The sequence below is a fragment of the Arvicola amphibius genome, chromosome 8 (assembly GCF_903992535.2).
Source record: "Arvicola amphibius chromosome 8, mArvAmp1.2, whole genome shotgun sequence".
Lineage (NCBI taxonomy): Eukaryota > Metazoa > Chordata > Mammalia > Rodentia > Cricetidae > Arvicola > Arvicola amphibius.
Genome location: NC_052054.1, coordinates 87,980,538 through 88,000,927, shown reverse-complemented (window position 1 = coordinate 88,000,927; position 20,390 = coordinate 87,980,538). Strand labels below are relative to the sequence as shown.

The window sequence follows — 20,390 nt, the reverse complement described above, 5'->3', positions numbered from 1 at the left end:
TGCATACACACACATATAAATACATATTCCTAAATATAACCTGTTTAATCCATATGATGTAACTTGTATGTATATTTTCAAGGCTGGCCATTTGACAGCTGATTGGTGCACCTCTCCTGCTCCCAGATTTCCTCAATTGCCTGTTGCTCTTTGAGTAGGATTGAGATCTTGTGGACTTCCCCCATTCAGTTCGCCACGTCTGTTGGTGTCATCCTTGTTCCACTCACATTTAGACAGTCATACAGATGAAACTTTATGGGTGTAGCTCCTGATGTTATGAGAAGACACAATCTCATAGCACACTCCCTGGTTCTCTGGTTCTTGCAACCCTTCTGCCTCTGCTTTTGAACTATTTCCAGAGCTGAAGGCGCATAAGTAGTTATTTTATAGATGTATCCATTGGGACTGGGCAACACAACTCTGCACTTTGATTGAATGTGGTTTTCTGTAGTGGTCTCTGTCTGTTGCAAAGAGAAGTTTCCTTGATGAAGGCCTTGGACTTCCCACAGGGCAGGGTTCCCTGCCCTCTCTTAAGGAGGGAGGAGGAGGTAGGAGGATGAATGGGGGAGCGGGAGGGGAATGGGACGTGGGGAGGAAGTGTAAATTTTTTGAATGGAAAAATTTTTAAAAGATGATGAAACATTGTAAGAAAAAAATTAAATAAAATGACTATACTTACAAAAAAAGAGTGAATATACACTCTCTGTGGGTGTAAGGACAAGTGTTTATAGTCTGCTTTTAGGGATGATGCTGGTTTCGTAAAATAGAAGTTGTAGATTCTCCTCCAGTAACCATGACTTCACTAGCAATGAGTAGTTAGGTAGGTTTTCTAGTACCAAACATGGTCTCCCTCTTGTTAACCAGGTCTCAAGTCCAATTAGAGAGCTGTTGGCTACTACCAAAGTATGCCGGCCACTACTGTACCCTTAGCATCATGTGTCATGCTGGTTGTTGTCACAGCTGGGTGGGAATTTTGGCTGCCTCCCTCTGGAAACTTGTATAATATCTTCTGATATCATGACAACTAATTCTTCAAAGAGGGGGAATTCAGGTCAGTTCCAGGTCTCTGAGCTCTATTTCTGAAGCAAATAATGTCTTCAGCAGTAGGGCCTTAATCTTCTACATCTTGTCGTGTAACCAAGAGAACAACAGACTGTGTTGAAGGAGTCTCTTTGACAGACCTAGCTGAAAAAAACAACTGTTCATGGCTGGTAGTAGGGTTTTTGTTAGGTGGTCTTTGGCCCTTGGAGAGAGCATTGTGAATCCAGATGAGAAAAGTTTATTAAAATTGCATATGTATATTTATGCACAGAATTACATGCATTGTACAGGTTTTTTTTTAAAAAAAAATAATTAGTTAATAGTGTGATTCCTTGTGGGCTTTTCAGATTTCCTTACTGTTATTCACCAACCTCTTTTATCTCCCTCCCCTTCCCTAAAGAGCCCTCCTTTTCCCTTTTCCCCATGTGATGATTAACTTTTAAGATTTGCAAGTAAAATAAGATTTTTTTAAAAATTCCTCAACTAGCATATATAAATATTTCCAATGTATGAGACCAGTTCATAGGTTCTATTCATATCATTATTGTCCAGAGAATAGATTTTCTCCTTTTCCCACTCTTCAAACTTGGTATGGACACAATCCTTTTCACTGGCTTCCCCACCATAAATACAATGCCAGTTTGTCTTAGCGAACTATGATTGTTGCAATTTGGATGACATAGTGTATTGTTTGGACTCTTAATTGCCATTATTATTTTCATTGTGCTACCTTGAAGTTGGTGGGAAATGGAAACACCAGGAACTAGTTAATTCAACCTCTGCACTCAACAGTACAGGTGTCCTGCTATGGGCTACTGCAATGTACAAAGTAACAATTTGTTTTGAGTAACAAACTAACTCCCCTATTCCTTGCATGTTAGAACCACTCAACAAAATAAGTTGACTTGAGAGGAGAATGGTGCCTGGAAGCTACAAGCATATGTTTTTGTTTCTTCTCAACATTGCAGGTCCTACAAGCTGACAATTCTGCTTAATGGCTATAATCTAAGCACTGAAATCAGCTGCGATGAGGTGAGGAGGAAGGTGGAGCAAGAGCTCTGGAACTTCCATTTTGTGCACACACTCAGGGATGTACTTGCTTTAAAACTTAGGGCAAGCAATTGAACCGCAATTCATAATTCATTGTTCCTGTTGGTAAGTGTTGAACAGGGCTGCTGTGGTGATCGAGTTAACTGATGTCAGAGGGGGTTTAGGGTGAGAAGTATAAGGACAAATCACTATTGTCTTATTCATCTCAAAGGAAATGGCATATGCAAGAAAGCTTTAATAACATAATACCCCAAAGCACATCCATAACCTTTCCCAGATTAAAACTACAAACTATTAGCAGTTTTATTAGGCCAATCTATCAAACAATTGGATTTAATTTTTCCATTTGTTTTTCTGAGAGGATTATTTTCATACTATTCGCCTTATAACACAAGCAAACCACAGCTCTGGAAAAGCAAAGGACGATGGGTCATAGAAGACTATCTCACAGACTTTTTCTGTCTATCAGACTACTATCTCTCCATCTTGTTAGCCTTAAGGATTCCAATCCACTTGAATTAACATGCACCTCATGTGTGTATTATATTATATAACAAGATGGTGTGTATTTAGTACATATATGTATATTATCTGTGTTATCTCTGACTAAGTTGTTATCTAATGTAATATATCTCATGATAAGTTTCTTTATGAAATGCTTAGGGAATTTGAGTATTAAGACTAATATGTTAAAATTTGTGAATAATTAACGTCTTGAGAAGACTGATATATAATATATTGATTGCGTCAAACAAAATCCTTTGCGTTTTGTCATGGTGCTATGAAACAGTAGTATACCTCTGAATTTGTGATGCAAATATATTCAATCAATCTCTAAAACACCAATACTTCTCGGCCTATTATTATAGTCGCTTAATACTGTGTGATAATTAACCATTCAATTGTGGTCAGTAATTGAAATCATGCCTTTCTAATATTTTTAACGAAATCACCAATTTAGTTAGAATGCAACACAATCTAAAATATAACCAAAAATATGATAGATCATATCAAACTACTAGCAATCAAGTGTTAAAAATTAATTTAAACATAAACTATATGCTATGGATTCCATTTGGTATTTGATGAGAAAATAACATCTCTCCTACTTCTGTTGCTTTAAAATGTAGAAATAAAGTGATGCTTATTAGGTAAGTGAAGGGGCGTGGTTGATCAGCAGTTATGATTAACCAGACTAGCTTTAATATATATAATATTCAGCTTTAATAAAGGAAATAAAAGGGAACTTACAAATCCAAGGTTCCAGTGAGGAGCGTAGGAAAACAGAGAGGGCGGGCGCACACCCGCAAGATTTTATAAGTAAATATTAGCCTAAGGGGGACGTGCCTTACAAACAAGGTGATTGGCTGGGCTTCCCCTTCAGGTAAGAAAGTATCAAGAAAATGGATTAACATGTTTTGGTGAATTGTTTTATATTGCCATTGCTTGTTTAACTCTACTAAGGACAAATTAATTACAGGTCTTTCTTAACTGTTAAGAGTAAGGCCATTGGAAAGGGCATAGAACAATTTTTGTTCCAGTTTTAGAACTATACTGCAGAAGTAACTAGTGCTCATGACTTGACACCAGACTTTTGTTGTGAGATATCAGAATTAATTCTGAAAACAGGACTAGGCAAAGTTAAAGCATTGGGTGTGAAGTACCATTCTATAAGCACTGTGGTGCTTCATAGTCAAACCTGGCAATGGAAATCATGAACCAGTTCTTAAATATCACCCATTCATGCTTCAGTATCAGAAAGACATTATTAGATAAGTCAATTGGCTTCTGAAGAATTATAGTTTTTATGCTAGCTTAAGAAAGACATTTCCAAGAAATGTCAGGAAGGCTACATCCATGAAGTCTCATCAGCATGGCTCCCTAAACAAGATCTGAACAAGGATGACACCCCTAGACATGCTAACATAAAGGGGGGAAATATCATAGAGCTTCAACCCTAGACAAAAGAAAGTTACAGATAATTAACAAATGCTAAGAATGGGAGAGATAGACTTCCCCAGGGAAGAGTTTCAAAATTGTTTATCCGATACCAAGTGTTTAGCCCTGAAATCATGTACATACACTTACCATTATACAGGACAGAGCACGTTGTATTATATATTAGGAATATAGATAGATAGATAGATAGATAGATAGATAGATAGATAGATAGGAAAGAGGAGTGGGGGAAGGACTAAGAGGAGTGGGGAGGAGAACATGAGGGATTGGGAAGGTCAAGTTGGGGGGAAGGACAGAGAGGGAGAGCAAGGGAAGAGATACCTTCAAAGAGGCAGCATTATGGGTTAGTGAGAAAACCTGGCACTAGGGAATTCCCCAGGCATCCACAAGGATGACCCCTGCTAAGAATCTAAGTAATAGTGGAGAGATTGTCTTAACTGACCTTCCCCTATAATCAGATTGATAACTGCCTTAACTGTCATCATAGAAACTTCATTCAGCAACTGATGGGAGCAGATGCAGAGATCCACAGCTAAGCACTGGGCCAAACCCACAGAGTCCAGTCGAAGAGAGGGAGGAGTGATAATATGAGCAAAGGGGTCCAGACCATGATGGGGATACCCACAGAAACAGCTGACATGAACTAGGGTGAGCTCAGCTCCAAACAGACAACTGGGGAATCTGCATAGGACCAAACTAGTCCCTGTGAATGGGGGTGACAGGTGTATGTCTTGGGCAGTTTGTGGGGCCACTGGCAATAGAACCAGTATTCATCTCTAGTGCATGAACTGGGTTTCAGAGCCCATTCCTTATGGAGCCTAGATGCGAGGGGAGGGGGAAAGACTTGGTCCTGCACCAGTGATGTGACAGACTTTGTTGATTCCTCATGAGAGGTCTCACCTTCTCTGAGGAATGAATGGGGGTTAGATGAGAGGAAGGTGGGGGAAGCGGGAAGAGGGGAGGGAGAGGAAACTGGGATTAGCATGTAAAATAAAAAAGATTGTTTTTAAAAAAGAAAAGAACATAAAAAGGAATATATATTTATATATAATACATATTATATATATAAACAATTAAATAGTTTCAAGCTATAGAATTGAAGGTGAGTATGGAAGGTTTGGGGAGAAGTAAGGAAGGGTGAAAATAATGTAATTATATTTAATTCTTTAATTTAATAAAAAAGAAAGTCTTACGTGATGGTCAACGATTTCTGCCAATTTCTTATCTGCCTTGGTGAAGAAATCTGGATATGGAAACATGGAAACTTCTAGTACAGAAGAATGGTCCCTACAAAAGAACACACAAAAAATACATCTAGCATTAGATTTAGGCACTATCCTTCATTAAAACATGTTTAAGTCATAATTTGCTATTAAGCATCTTGATGCTACCTTACAAACCTAAAGAGCTTATTCTGACTAAATTACCAGTATGCTAGCTTTTAGTTTGTCAAAGTCATTTTGGATAACCAAAACTAACATTTGTGGGGGGGGGGATAAGATATGACATATATAATAAAAATCTAGAAAACGATCATTTTAAAAGGTAATTCACTTTTGCCAGATACAAACTCAACAGCTGGCTGATATGCAGCAAATGAGACAGAAGGACGCAAAGGGTAGAGTTAGGATATTAGAATATCACTCTACTTGATGTGGAGGTGAACATGCCCATCCTTCCCTCATATAACCCCGCCACCTTGAAAGCTCTACGGGATGCCTAAGCCTACAAATTTGACCTAAAAAAATTATGAAAACTATTGTTGGAAGGCCACTTCTAGCAGCTCAGACCTGAAATAATCACATAGAAACTATATTATTTAAGTCATTGCTTGGCCCATTAGCTCTAGCTTCTTATTGCCTAACACTTACATCTTAATTTAACCCAGTTTTAGTAACCTGTGTATCATCACGAGGCTGTGGTTTACCAGATAATGTTCCGGCGTCTGTCTCTGGCAGGGCCTCCATGGCTTCTCTCTGACTCTGCCCTTCTTTCTCCCAGCATTCAGTTTAGTTTTCCCCACCTCACTCTGTTTCCCTATAGCTCTGCTATAGGCCCAAAGCAGTTCCTTTATTAACCAATGATATTCACAGCATACAGAGGGGAATCCCACATCAGAAAACATGATGAGAGTTTAATGTTTATTTATGTTGTCATATAACTGTGGTATTTCAGCAAGAGCTTGTAAATTTGCTGCCATTATAAACCTAGGCCCCCAATTAAGGCAAATTTAGAGCAAAATTGTCCACATAATAATTCTACTATTACAGATACTAAGAGAGAATAGGTTATACTGAAAAACATGTAGAGAAATGAAATGGTAAGAAAGGGGGGAGGGTTGAGAGAGAAAATAGAGTTTTAAAGAGAAAGGCTTAGGGAAGAAGCAGGGGGGAGGGGAATCCTGAGAAATTTCAATAACCCCAAATGAAATCTGATCAATATATTAGTTTGGAGTTCTTCACATTAATTTTCCCATGTTTGTTGCCTATATCACTCTAACCAGCTCTACATTCTTGATTTCCATTGCTCCTGTAGAACCACATGGACTATTCTGTCCCACGGTGAACCCTTCTCAGATCTCCGTCTACCTTCACCACAGTGCTCATGTCCCTGCAAACCATCCTCTCTCCTCTGGACTCAAGTCTCTTTGGAATGTGTGGTGGTTTGAATGAGAATGGCCCCATGGGCTTATTTGGTCAAGTACTTGAATCCCAGTTGATAGAACTGTTTAAGAAGGATTAAGAGGCATGCCCTTGTTAGAGGAGTCATGTTACTGGAGGTGGGCTTTAAGGTTTCAAAGCCCCATGCCATTCCCAGTGAGCTCTCTCTATCTCTGCATAGTGATTGTGTCTCAAGCTGTTAAATAAATGATTGTCATGCTACAGTCAGTAGACCAAGAGAGGTTATATAAAGTGGAAGGGACTAGCAGGTACACATGGATCTCCCTGGGAGGGAAAAATACACAACCCAGGCTACTTCCAAGACTATAGGTAGCTCTCCACAACCTGACAGCAGTGCACTATTGTTGAAGACGACACCCACACAACTCAGTGCATATAGAGAGGCTGAGTTGGTGCCTACATAGAATCTTTACCCCTATGTCCTAGAGTCTTTGGTATGGAAAGATACTCTGAATGCTACCACAAAGGAATCCTAAACACCAACCGAGCCACAAAACCTATGATCTACAATGATGTCCTGCCTACAACTATGCTCAGGCAATGGCAGCACAAAACTTGTGAGAATAACCAACAAATTTCTGGTTTGACTTAAAGCCCACTCCACAAGATGGAACCCATACCTGATACTGTTTGGGCAACCAAGAAACAGAAACTAGATAGCTCAGAGACCTAGGGTAAAACCCAATACTACTGGTCTAAAAAAAAAGGAGTAATAAAATGGCTTGAATTGATATTCCGCTACACTCCTGGATTAGTGCCATGTTCAGACATTGTTATATCTAAATCCAAGTTATTTAGACTATGCTGATTATCACTGTCAGAGAAGCTTCCTTCTCCAGATGGAAATAAATACAGAGACGCATATGCAAACATTACACAGAGAGAGGGAAACCTTCAGACACACAGCTCTAAAAGGGATGTCGTCATAAAATCCCTCCTCTCAGAGCTCAGGAAGCACTAGAAAGAAGAGAAAGCAAGCACCAAAAGGGTGTGGGGGGCACCAGGAGAGCAAGGCTTTATGAGTCAACCAAGTGAAGCTCATATGAGCTCACAGAGACTGAAGTAGCAAGCACAAGGCTTACACACATCACATTTTCCTAAGGTTTCTCATATACACACACACACATACACACACACACACACACACACATCTATGTGTGTGTGTACATATTAGCTTTCAGTTTAATATTTCTATAGGACTCCTAAGTGTATGAATGACGGGTCTCTGATTCTTGAGACTGCTCTTAGTGCAGTTTACTTTGTCCAACTTCATTGTGATGTGTTTTATTGTGTTGTATTGTGTTTTGTTGTTATGTTCTTCTCTGATGAAGAGAAAAAGACTGGATCTGAATGGGAGGGGAGGTGGGCACATTCTTGGGCGAGTAGAGGAAGGGGAAACTGTAATCAGGACATATTGTATGAGAAAAGAATCTGTTTTCAGTAAAAAGGGGAAATATGTGAGCTCTCGGGTAGTGGTGGCTATGGACTCACCCTCTGAAACTATAAGACACAAAAAACTCTTTTCTCTCTAAGAGTCCTTGGTCATGAAGTCTCATCACAGCAGTAGAAAAGTAAGACAGAAGTTGATACCCGGGAGTGGTTGCTGTGATGGGCCTGACCACACTATTTTTTTAAATAATATATATATGGAAGATTTTGAGATTTTGGACTAGAAAAACAGCTGAAGACTGTAAGCAGGGCTTAATGAACCATCCTAGTAGGAACTTGGAAGACAGCTAAAGGCAATATGAGCTATGGAGGCCCAGCTCAAGTGGTTCCAGAGGGAAACAAAATTAGCAACTGGGCTAGAGCCATTTTTGTGATATTTCAGCAAATAGCATGGCTCTTTTTGCACTTGTCCTAGGAATATACCGGAGGCTAATTTGAAAAGTTTTGAACTAATTACAGCCTAATATTGACTCTGTTGCCTGGCTATCAGCAATTACTCTTATATGGATCTATAATGAAAAAGAGCAAGCAGAGCAAGAAAAAAATCGTACAGTTTGAAAAAGAGCAAGATGACATTTAATGCTAGAGCCGAGTCTTATGCTCAAAAAGATGAGAAGTTTAAAGAAAGGGCTCATGGGGAGTGGAATAAAGGGAACAAAGTAGCTTAATAATGTGGAATAAAGGGAGCAGTTCCCTCGGAGCAAGACCTCACCCAGCTAAGTTTCCAACTTGTAAGAAGGAAATGTCTAAAAAAATGTTTCCTCTTCCTAAACAGAGGAAAGCTTATTCAATAAAGGAAAGCAACACATCAAAGCTTGTGTAAATGCAATCCAAGGGAAGGGCCAGATTCCAACCAAGCAGGCAAGAGAAGTAGGCAGCATCAAGCATCTGGTTCCAGCTTTAGAGTCATGGATACAGCAGTAAAGGGGGTTGTGGACTCTTCCTCCATGTTAAGGAAAGCTGCTGAGGACAGGAGTGTGGAGGAGAGTTCCCTGCATGCAGGCCCTGACAGGACATTGTGTGAGGCTGTGACCTGAAGACCTGAAGACAGGAAATAGAACCAACCTACGAAAGAGAAATGTGTTGCGTTTAGAAAAACTGGAACAGAGGTGCCATCTAAGCCCTTTGATCACCTGACAGAACTACAGGATTTGGACTTTTCCCTGCTGGGTGTCCGCCTTGCTTTGGTCCAATATCTTATCACCATCCTCCATTCTTCCTTTTGGAATGGTGTTGGGGGCTGCAGGCCCCTGGCCCCTTGACTTTCTTTGCCTGCCTCAGACCCTTTTTACCTGCTGGAGTGAACTGAACAATACAACTTGTTTATCTGTGCCTGCAGCTGCTCTGAGCACACGAGACCCTAATGGCAGGGGAGAGGGTTTTGGTGAGGCCTGCAACTGAAAGATCCCGAGAGCTGGGGCGTGGCTATCAGTTAAGGATCCCTATATAAGCTTCCCTGGAGCACAGTAAAGTTGGCAGTCTTGTATCAAGGATGACCCGTGTCCTTGTCTATCTGGGTGTGTGTGTTTTTAAGTCTCCAGCCTTGTTCCCGGCTCTCGTACCATAGCATGTAGAACAGACTCTGCGTTTTACAGAATGCCAACATATTCTGCGCCACTGTGTTGGAAGTGGTTTGCTCTTTTGTTTTTAAAAGGTTACTATTAAGGAGTTGCCCTGAGTCACAGAAGAGACTTTGGTCTTTCCAACTGTCCTCTATCTCCCCGTTAACCACCATGAGGGAATCCTGACATGGACTATGTACTGGTGAAAGCAGTTTAATAATATGGCTCCCAGTTGTCTTATTTCCCTCGGTTTACCTGCCCCTAGCTCACAGGTTCACTTGCAACTGCTTCAGCACACCTGTTCCCCTCGTTGTTGTTAGCCTGCCGATGCTGTCAGTCATTTCCCTAGCCTCTTCTTCTGCTCTTCTTCCATGCTGATACTCTTTGGTACACTTAACCTCCATTGTGACTTTACATTTATCCTGAGCCTATGTGAATTTAGGGTTTTCCTGAGTAGTAGCTACCTGACCAAGGGGATTTTTGTCTCTTTTCTTATCACTCTCAACACCCCATGATGTTTGCATGCTTCCTGAATGATTGGGGAGCAAGTGAAACATTTAATATGCTTTAACCCTCTCCATTTTCTAGAAGCCTATCCCATAACTGCTCAGAGGAGCAGTACCCAAGGATGCAAGAGGATCACATTCTCAGGACACAGGCTGCAGACTGAAGCAGATACTTGGTTCAAAGGCAGCAGCATGCCATCGGGGAACATGGGGTTCGCCCAGTACTACTGAGAAGCAATGCAGACCAGAGAGCATTGCTCTCTCCCCTCAGCACTCTATTAAGACATTCAAGAGATACGTGACTCTAGGAAGCTGGGACTTGGAGGACAGTCAGGGGCTGACACTTGGGTTAACTATATTCGTTCCACAAAAGATGGGCATAGCCAAAGTTTAAAGAAATTGCTAAGTACTGTGAAGAGCAAAATAGAATCCTAAAAATTATTTAAAGGTTAGAAGCATTTAACTGAGTTCTTTCAAATTCCTTCTTAAATAATATATGCAAATTTTAAGCAGTAAATTACATAAGGCTAAAAGGAAATCTTTTTTTTTTTTTTTTTTGGTTTTTCGAGACAGGGTTTCTCTGTAGCTTTGGAGCCTGTCCTGGAACTAGCTCTTGTAGACCAGGCTGGCCTCGAACTCACAGAGATCCACCTGCCTCTGCCTCCCGAGTGCTGGGATTAAAGGCGTGCGCCACCACCGCCCGGCTTAAAAGGAAATCTTAAAGGGAAAACTTACATGAGTGTATTTATATATCTGTGGTGTCTAGCTCTATCTGTTGATGCATTTGCACCCCAAAATGCACGAATAACAATGACTGTATTCCGGGAAATAAAGACAATCATGTTAAGCACATGATTTTACTCCCTCATATAGCTTTACTGTATCCTTAATTTGGAAAAACAACACTTCCCACATCAAGGAGGTGAAGCATGCATCAAACACTGCACAGGTCTCGGTGTAACATCATTACAGTTGTCACTGTCAGCCTCATATAAAGGAGGAAGCCACGGCTTTTAGCTCAGACCATCAGTTACAGGACAAGGGGATGAATAAAAGAAAGGCATGCCAATTTTGATGTTTTTAATGAGATGTAGTATTTTGGTGTTTTATAGTGAGAAGTGGAGAGACACTTTTCCTGCGAGTCCTTGTTTCAGAGTTCTGGAATGCAGGCAGTGGCAGCTCCAATGGTCGTGCAGTGTTGGGGGAGGCATGCCTCTGGCTTCTCCCCCAGCTTCTGGAAGGATTGACTATCCTTGTGACCCTCTGACTGGGGGAATACATTATCCTCATGTAAATCTTCCCGGGGGCACCGCCTTTCGTGCCTCCATGTGTCTTCTTTACTGGTTCACAATGGCAGCTCTTTTAGGAACATAGGCGTATTGTCACCAGATTTTAGAGCCACGTGACCAAAACAGCTCTAGTGTTGTCCCAGTCTAGCTAAGCTGTAGGTGGGTGTCTTTTAGGCTACAGGCTCCTAGCCTCTCCCTAGTTTTACAACCCAGGGTGTTTTTCTCACGGACCTGGAGCTGTTCCTTTAAGTATAACCATCAATAAAGTGAACCACCGAAATCCACCAGTCTCGGTGGGAAGTCTGGCAGCCTGGGATAAATATTTCTTTGATGCTGCTGCCTAACCAAGAAAGATCTTATCCTCAGATCCTCATGTTAATTACATTTGGAAAGACTTCTTTTATTTCCAAGTAAAGACACATTCAAAGGCGCAGAGAGTTGGGGTGAGGAAGCATCTTTTGGAGAATTCACACTGGAATATATAGTGACTGCAAAATATAGGGACAAAAAAATAGGAGGAAACAGAGAAGGTTTATCTGGGGAGAAGTGTGGAAACCCATTGTGGGTGGAGCCTATAATGCAGCGAGGAGGAAGTGCCTCACTCCCTTTCACTAAACCAATACTTACTGCCAAGAGAATGCTGTCATAGGGACTGACAAACTATACGAAAAAGAAAGCATCCGATACTGTCATCTGAAGTTTCAATGTTCACATGGAGAGATACACAAGGAGGCTTCTATAGGACCCTGGAAAACTGTTGCAAGATGGTATAATACAGTTTTTGAGTGGATTATGACCTGTTGAGCTAGATGAAACATCGCATTTGTGGCTTGCTCAGTTTCATTTATACGTCAAGGATGAGAACTACACACGGATGCTTTCCAAAAGGCATGAGTGATGTTAGGGTGCTTCCTGATGCAATGTTGTTCCTGGGTCAGGCAGGACACAAGGCCAAGGGGCATGCACAGACCAAGGCCTCTATGGTCCTGTATCTCACACTCTGACCTCAGATTCAGCATGAGAGGCAAATGCAATAACTAATGGAAGATACTCTATCGGCAATGCAGACCATCGAAACTCATCCTTATTTTAACAAATGAACGGCCAGACTTTGAGTTAACATAAAGCACAGCATTACACACCTTGACGTGAGACTCAAGAAAACATCGTGATTCCTGTCTGTCACTATAGAACTGGGACGCAAAGTAAAGCAAGGCCTCTGTAGACAAAGGCCAAAAATTACTTAATAAAATTGTTTTGAAAGCAATATTAAATGTTAATGACCCATGGAAGCAGTCAGAACAAGAATTGCCAAAACCTCAGGGAAATGAATCACTGGAGATAAGCCATGCATCTCCATAGGAGTTTTACATATTGAAGCAAAGGGGAAAATGATGGAGGACTCCCATTGGCTAATAAAGAAACTGCCTGGCCCATTTGATTGGCCAGCCTTTAGGTGGGCGGAGTAGACAGAACAGGAAGAAGGAAGTGAGGTAGATGACTCAGTCAGATGCTACGCCTCTCCTAAGTTAGACAGACCGCCGTGCCTCTCCTCAGAGAGAAGCCAGACGCAATGAAGCTCCAGCCCAAGATGGACGTATGCTAGAATCTACCTGGTAAGGCACCACTTTGTGGTGCTACACAGATTATTAGATATGGGTTAGTCAAGATGTGAGTAAGAGGCTGAAAATAATGGGCCAGGCAGTATTTAAAAGAATACAGTTTCCGTGTAATTATTTCGGGTAAAGCTAGCCGGTGGCCGGGAGCTGGGGCGGCGGGAAGCCGCCTGCAGCTCCACACTACAGGAAAAGCTCAAGGAAAGAGGGTTTCTCAGAGAGGAAGAAGTTAATAGAAATGTTGGAAACCTAACAAGAAATGGTGATACAAAATTAGATGCAAAGCAATCAACAACACAGAATTGAGGAAAAGAGCTTCAAAATAGGTAAGTGCCACTTTCATAGCCAAGTTTGCCCTCAAAGGGTTGGCTTAATACTTGGAGAAAGGTGAAAGACCTACTAGGAGTCAATGACAAGCCCAGTGTGTGTTTTCAGAATTTCTAGAGCAGCACAGATTGCAAACTTTGAAGTCCTGAACCAGCAAATTTGGAGAGACCTTTCATAATTACCTCAGGCTCTCATTTGGATCTTGTGAAAATCTATTATTTGGGATTATTTATGAATCATAAATAGATTTAAACTAATACTTGGTTCTGCTTGAGTCAGATGAGCCATTGGTTAGACAGACACCTTTGCAATAATCGAGTTACAAAACAGAAGGCAGCAATTGTATTTGGACACACTGAGTATTAACCAGATTTATATATTACTTTTAAATGTGTACCTTTGCTTCATACGTGTGGGTGTTTTGCTGTATTAATGTCTGAGTCCCATGTGTGAGTAGTGCTGGGCCAGGCAAGGGAAGTGAGCCTGGGGCCTCTGTGAGAATAACAAACACTCCTAAATGCCGAGCCATCTCTCCAACCACAGTGATTTATAATTTTTCACAAATATGTCTCACCGTTCATTTAAAGTGACAACACATACTTAGAAAACATACTGAAATTGTGAGCATAGGTTTCTAAATGGCTATGATAGCCAGGCTGAGGGTGGCCACAGCAGTAGAGCGCTTGTCCAGCGGGCATAAGGGGCTGGGTTTGTTCGCCTTCTACCACCCCAAAACAGAAGAAAATAAAATGATAAGAATGTCCAAACAAAATAGTGGAAAACACCAAAAAATTGGAGTTATATAGATTATATTCTAATAATCTACATATTACTGCTAGAATTAAAAAGATCAACACATGAAATGTAAGATGTTTTCAGAATGATATAACTATGGGCAGAAAAGAAGAATGAGTGGGAAGATTTTTAAAAAGGAGAAATGTCTCTGCTCAAGTAAGGACACAGAAAGCAAAAGAAGGCAAGAGATGAACATGGGAATGCTCAACATTGCATTCTTATAATAATGGAAAGCTGGAAATTACCCAGATTTTGCCAAAAAGTATGTGCTTTTATTTTAAATATACTAAATGAGTAAACCACATAAAATAGGAAACCACATAAAAGAGGAAAAGCAAAAAATTATATAAGAAAATACATAGTATAATTTTACTACAAATACTCAAATCAAATAAAACTAAATAATGAAATTTTAAGAATATATAGAGTGGAAGAAAATAATTTCAAAAAAGCAAAAGAATGACATAAAATTTATAATATGTTGTAGGAGACAGCTTGTTTATTTCCCAGCCACCCAGACTCAAGAAATAATCACACAGAAACCATATTATTTGCAATACTGTTTGGCCATTAGCTTTAGCTTCTTATTGGCTAGCTCTTATATACTAATTTAACCCATTTCTATTAATCTGTGTATTACACGTGTGGCTTTGGCTTATTGGGTAAAGTTCCAGCATCTGTCTCTGGTGGGGCTACATGGCTTCTCCCTGACTCTGCCTTCTTTCTCCCAGCATTCAGTTTAGTTTTCCCTGCCTAGCTCTACTCTGACCTATCAAGCCAAGGCAGTTTCTTTATTCACCAATGGTATTCACAGTATACAGAGGGGAATCCCACATCAATAATAGTTTTACTTTTTGCAATGAAAAGAAAGCCAATCAATTAAAGACAAATTCCTCGAGAGTTTCCAATTTCAGGAATCTTTATTACTTTATCTAGATCATGGGGATTTTTCTCTTAGTCTTATTGATGACTATCATTACTAATGGTACTATTAAATTTACACATACATACATAAAGGTCAAGTAAAAAGTACATTTTCACATACATGAATCATTTCTGGTGTACATTTTCCTGCACAATCAAAATGAGATACAAAGCAATCTTTGTATTGATAACTGGACGGGTATGAAACATATGGTTTTGAAATGTAAAATACAGTTGTGATGGAACTAAACAGGCTGCCCATGCTTGCCTCTGCCCTGGCTAGGTCCAACACAAATTACAAGGAGTATTTCATATGCTTCCACTCAGAGCATCCATCCCCCAAAATGCAGTAGGTTGTTTCCTAGAACACTTACAGCCCGGTAGGTGCTCAGCGGACAGTGTGACTTCTCCACACAGCTGTGGAACAACCATCTGAAAGTGCACATTACCATGCCAGGCTTTCCAATAATGTGTGTTTAAGATCCCTAGGCTCGTGTGCTAGAGATACCAGGGACTGGTCTCAGTCTGCTTCACCAGAAGGCTCTGTTGTCCAACTTGGTGCACCCAGTACTGAGTATTCTCTATCCACCTTTCTCAGGCTCTTTTCTTGTGTCCATGGATAACCTGTTTCTCCAGGTCTATTTGATACCATACAATTGTCCTCTGAGTATATTGTTCAGTGTAGATCATACTTGTCCCCAGACACTGGAGTACATCCTCTATTTAGATCCAAGATCTCAGTTTGCTTAGTGAGGTCTCAGGGAAGTCCTCTATAACATGTACTGTGAGCTTTATGTCCCATTTCTTGGTCCCAAAAATCATAAGTCTTTTTTCTCTAGTACGTATTTGCTCTGTACTTAATGGGACTCACTTAAGATTGTATCATGTTGTTGTCGGGGTTTCTGTCCTGCCCAGTTCCTGCAATTGTTAAGTCCCCAAGAAATCACATAGAGGTCTACATTAACTATAAACTGATTGACCCATTAGCTCAGGCTTCTTATTAACTCTTACAACTTATATTAGCCCATTATTCTTATCTGTGTTAGTCACATGGTTCAGTACCTTTTTCAGTGAGGCAGTCACATCTTGCTTCTCTGTGTCTGGGCTGGGACTGCAAAGGAATGGGCTTCCTCCTTCCCAGAATTCCCCTGTTCTCATTGACCCGCCTCTACTTCCTGTCTGGTTGTCTTGCCTATACTTCCTGCCTGGCTACTGGCCAATCAGCATCTATTTAAAATATAATTGACAGACTACAGACCATTCTCCCACACCATCATGTTTGGTAATACAGTTTCCTTTTCTTTTTTTTTTTTTTTTCTTTTTTGGTTTTTCGTTGCAGGGTTTCTCTGCAGCATTTTTAGAGCCTGTCCTGGAACTAGCTCTTGTAGACCAGGCTGGCCTCAAACTCACAGAGATCCGCCTGCTCTGCCCTCCCGAGTGCTGGGATTAAAGGCGTGCGCACCACCGCCCGGCTTACAGTTTCCTTTTCTATTGGATTTTACCTACTGTTGGTATCAGGTTGAGGAAAAGAAATGCAAATATGTATTTGTTTTTCCTCAACATAGTTTGCACAAAATAAGACCAGAAAGTCAGACTTCAAACAGATTCTAACTTTCTCAATGGCCCCGAAAGTCCCCTTAGTTATGTCTACAATGCCTTACCCACAACTCCAATGCTGAAGGTCAGCTAGCTTTAAGAAAATGGAAACCTATACCATCTGTTAATTTTTCAGTTACATTTCTCTCATTTCATTTTTCTTAAGCGCCAATGCCTAGAAACTAAGGATTTCAAATCTTAGCGATGTATTCAACTCTAACTTTCATTCTCAATAGCCTAACCTGTGAGATTAATTTTTCATGCATTCTCAAAGACGGGGTTTAAAAGTAGGTGATTTTCTGAGCATTTGAAGAAAAGATCTTTTTTTCCCAATTAAATATTTTTATATTTTCTATTGGGATTTCTGAGTGATGCAGATTATAAATTATATCTGATCATACTTTGAATATTTTATTTTTATTTACCTTAATTGACTCACCCAAGCACAGTCTTAAGTTTATATGCAGCTGCTTAGAAGGATAAGATTTTAAAGTTACTTTTCATGGAACGGTGTTCTCTAAAGAAACCACAAAAACATACCACCCTAATCAAAGTACATTTTCTCTCCTACGTCTAAAAGGCAGATATAGTGAGGGTTTTGTTTTCTCCCACCGCTACCCTGGTCCCACACTTAAAATCCCTTGTGCTGTTCCTATATTTTAGACTGTTGGTAGATCACAAACAAAGCGAGCATGCTGTGCTCACTCTCCCCTCTGGGCTAGCATGAGCAAAGTTCTCATAACTACTTAATGGGGCGGAACAGTCAGAGGGAGACTCTGGGGTCATTGGACTTCTGACACTCTCAATAAATAGTCTCAGGGGCTCTGTCTAAGGCATTGGTTTTCTACAAATGAGTCTCAACATTCCCTGCCAGGCAGACTGCTGATCTACTGGTTTCCAGATACATTCCTCGCTGGAGAGTTTCGAGCATCTTCGCCACGTTGATGCTACAGAAGCAACAAGCAACACATGATAACGTGACTTTTAAAGTGGTTTTTTTTTTCAATTGATGGTTTTAAATACCTTGTATACATGCTCCATGGAAGCAATTCTCTTTCCTGTATCTCTAGACATAAAATGCTCCAGTTGGAGCCAAACAAAATCGGCAGACACTCATACATTGCCCACTCGCTGAATGTCCTCCTGCAGCTTGTCGACAATCTCCTAAATCAATTTTATAGATCAGAGGTCTGGGCCCTTTTCATTACGTGAAGTGTAGACACTAATCTATGTGATTTTCACAACAGGGTTGGTGATATGTTTTGATGTAAAAAACTTTCTTTTACTGTAGAAGATTCGGTGTTGACGATGATATGCAAGTGGTTTCACACAGCAGGTGACACGGGCAGGGCTCCTCCAACAGCGCAGCTTCTAGCTGCACCTCATGAAACAAATCTGCAGAGTGAGGAGCGGTAGCGCAGAAGTTACTGAGAATTGCGCTCCCTGTGCTGCAAATGGCTCCATGCATGACATACGTGGCTCTGAGTCTGATGCAAGGAGGATGAAGCAATGCATCCTGAAAGGCAAGACTAGTGGAGAGAACAAGGAATGCTTTCCAGCTTGATTTTAGTGGCTTTCTTGGTTGGTTGATTCTTCTTCATTGTTGCAGAGGAGTGCGTGTCGATTGCTGGTTTGGTTCTGGTTTGGGTTTTATTTTGTTTGTTGTTTGGTGTTTTTTGTTTTCTTTTGTGATTTTCTTTTGTTTGCTGTTTTGTTTTTGCCTTGATTGAAATTGGCTGCTCTCTTCGGCCTGTTAGGACAGTATATTTTCATCCTGGGTATACTTATTGAGACATTCTTCCAAGTCTGTGTCTCTTGGAACCAAGCCCTGCTTCCTGTTTCCTGACCCAGTTCCTCATTTTGAGGGAGAACAATAAGAAGTTACTTAAAGTATATAACTAGAGAGCAGAAGTCAGGAGTGTGACACCCTGCATTGCATTATCAGATTCAATAAACTAGACTATGTTGGGATAGATTTAGGGCCATTTGTTATCTTAATTTTACCCAAACAGAATTAAGCTTACATAAAATCTTTCTAACTGACCAAATATTATCAGCCAAATACATTCCAGAATAGTCCAGTTCTAGAGTTGGTTGTAATTAGTTTTCAATACCCTGAAGAAATGTTTCACGATCCTCTCTTGCCCTCTGGTGCATGGTACCATCATCCTCATCTCAGGAAAATGATGTTAACCATGGCTCTGCTCTATGTTCACGCACCACTTGTCAATTGTTGTGCCTTACGAACAAAGAAACGCAAAGACATTTGGAAGCCAAAGACATTGGAAGCTCCGGTGGGTTTCCCGGCTTGGTGAAAAAAACACGACTCTCATTAAGGAGTGACTGGGGGTAGCGATTCTATTAGTTACATAATGCTACATTAACAAATCACCCCCCAAATTAGCAGGCTAAAATAACAGACGTTATTCTTCTCAGATTTCTCCTGGGTCAGGGATTTGGGCAGTGCCCCACACAGAAAGACACTGTCACCAAGTACCTCCAGACATCTCAAAGCTCAGTCAAGTGAGCAACCACTTACGACTTTTACTCACATGACTTTGGCAAACCTCGTGCACTGATTGGCTGTTGGTCAGACACATCAATTTCTTGCTACTTCGGTCTGTCCTTAGAGCAGCTCAAAATGTGGCACATTTTTTTCTACCTAACCTTGGAAGTGGCTTCTCATCATAAATGACCCACTCTAATCCCTTAGAAGTTAAGAATTAAGTTCCTACCACAACATGAAACCTATTAGCCACTGACGCGTACACTCAAGAGTTAAGGGTTACTGGGGACCATTGTGCAGCTGCCCTCTCTGGAGTCAAACCCTTTTTTTAAAAAAAAAATCCCCTAATATCAGCATGTGTGGGCCTTTCCTACTGCACTGAGAAAGGGACATCAGATAGTCCCGTGTCTGGGTGTGTCACTCTAAGTTGTAAGGTGAGGAGGGAAGGGAAGGTGGGAGTTACAGATAAAGCAGGGGCTCCAAATCCAACCACAATTTTAGATGCCGTCTTTACCTTTATTCGGGAGTACAGCCTTGAAGTCTTTCCTTCTAAGAAGGAAAACAGAATGATCAGAATCCTGTTTCAAAATCATTGCTCTGACGATTGGGCAGATTGAACAAGAAATACTTAGCGGTGTGGGACCATTTCTGAACCAATTGAAGTAGAATGGCGGTGGTAATTATGAAAGATTGGAGGAGCGATCTTAGCAGAAGAGCAATTGATTGCCATAGCAACTATACAGACTTGGAGGAGGAAAGAGGAGGATGTCAAGGGTATGCTTCCCCCTCTCTTTCCTGCCTCTAAGTGACTTCCTTGCTGCTGGATAGCATACTCACTGGTATGTAACTTTCAGTTTTTCAGAATGAACTACTAGGGATGCCAAACTCGAGTGTCCCAGGCTGTTTTTTACTCTAGAAGCTTTCAATTATGATGTACTGGTTTTAACGGAGCATGTTTTCTATAATTATAAGATTACACTACCATTGTTAGTAATGGTAACTAGCACCAAGTCTGGCTGTTATTCCCTTTTTATTTCCAGAGCTGTAGACTGACTCCAGGGTCCCAAGCATGCCAGCCACAAACACTCT

The 20,390-nt window shown here is 40.8% G+C and overlaps 1 protein-coding gene across 1 annotated transcript in view; it reads right to left on the bottom strand.

The window, feature by feature from the left end:
- Positions 1 to 20,390, bottom strand: part of Tmem232 (transmembrane protein 232) — a 237,768-nt gene that overhangs the window by 9,459 nt on the left and 207,919 nt on the right. Inside the window, exon 12 of the mRNA XM_038341007.2 lies at positions 5,244 to 5,337. Coding sequence (XP_038196935.2) covers positions 5,244 to 5,337 — 94 coding nt within the window. The remainder of the gene's footprint in view (positions 1 to 5,243; positions 5,338 to 20,390) is intronic.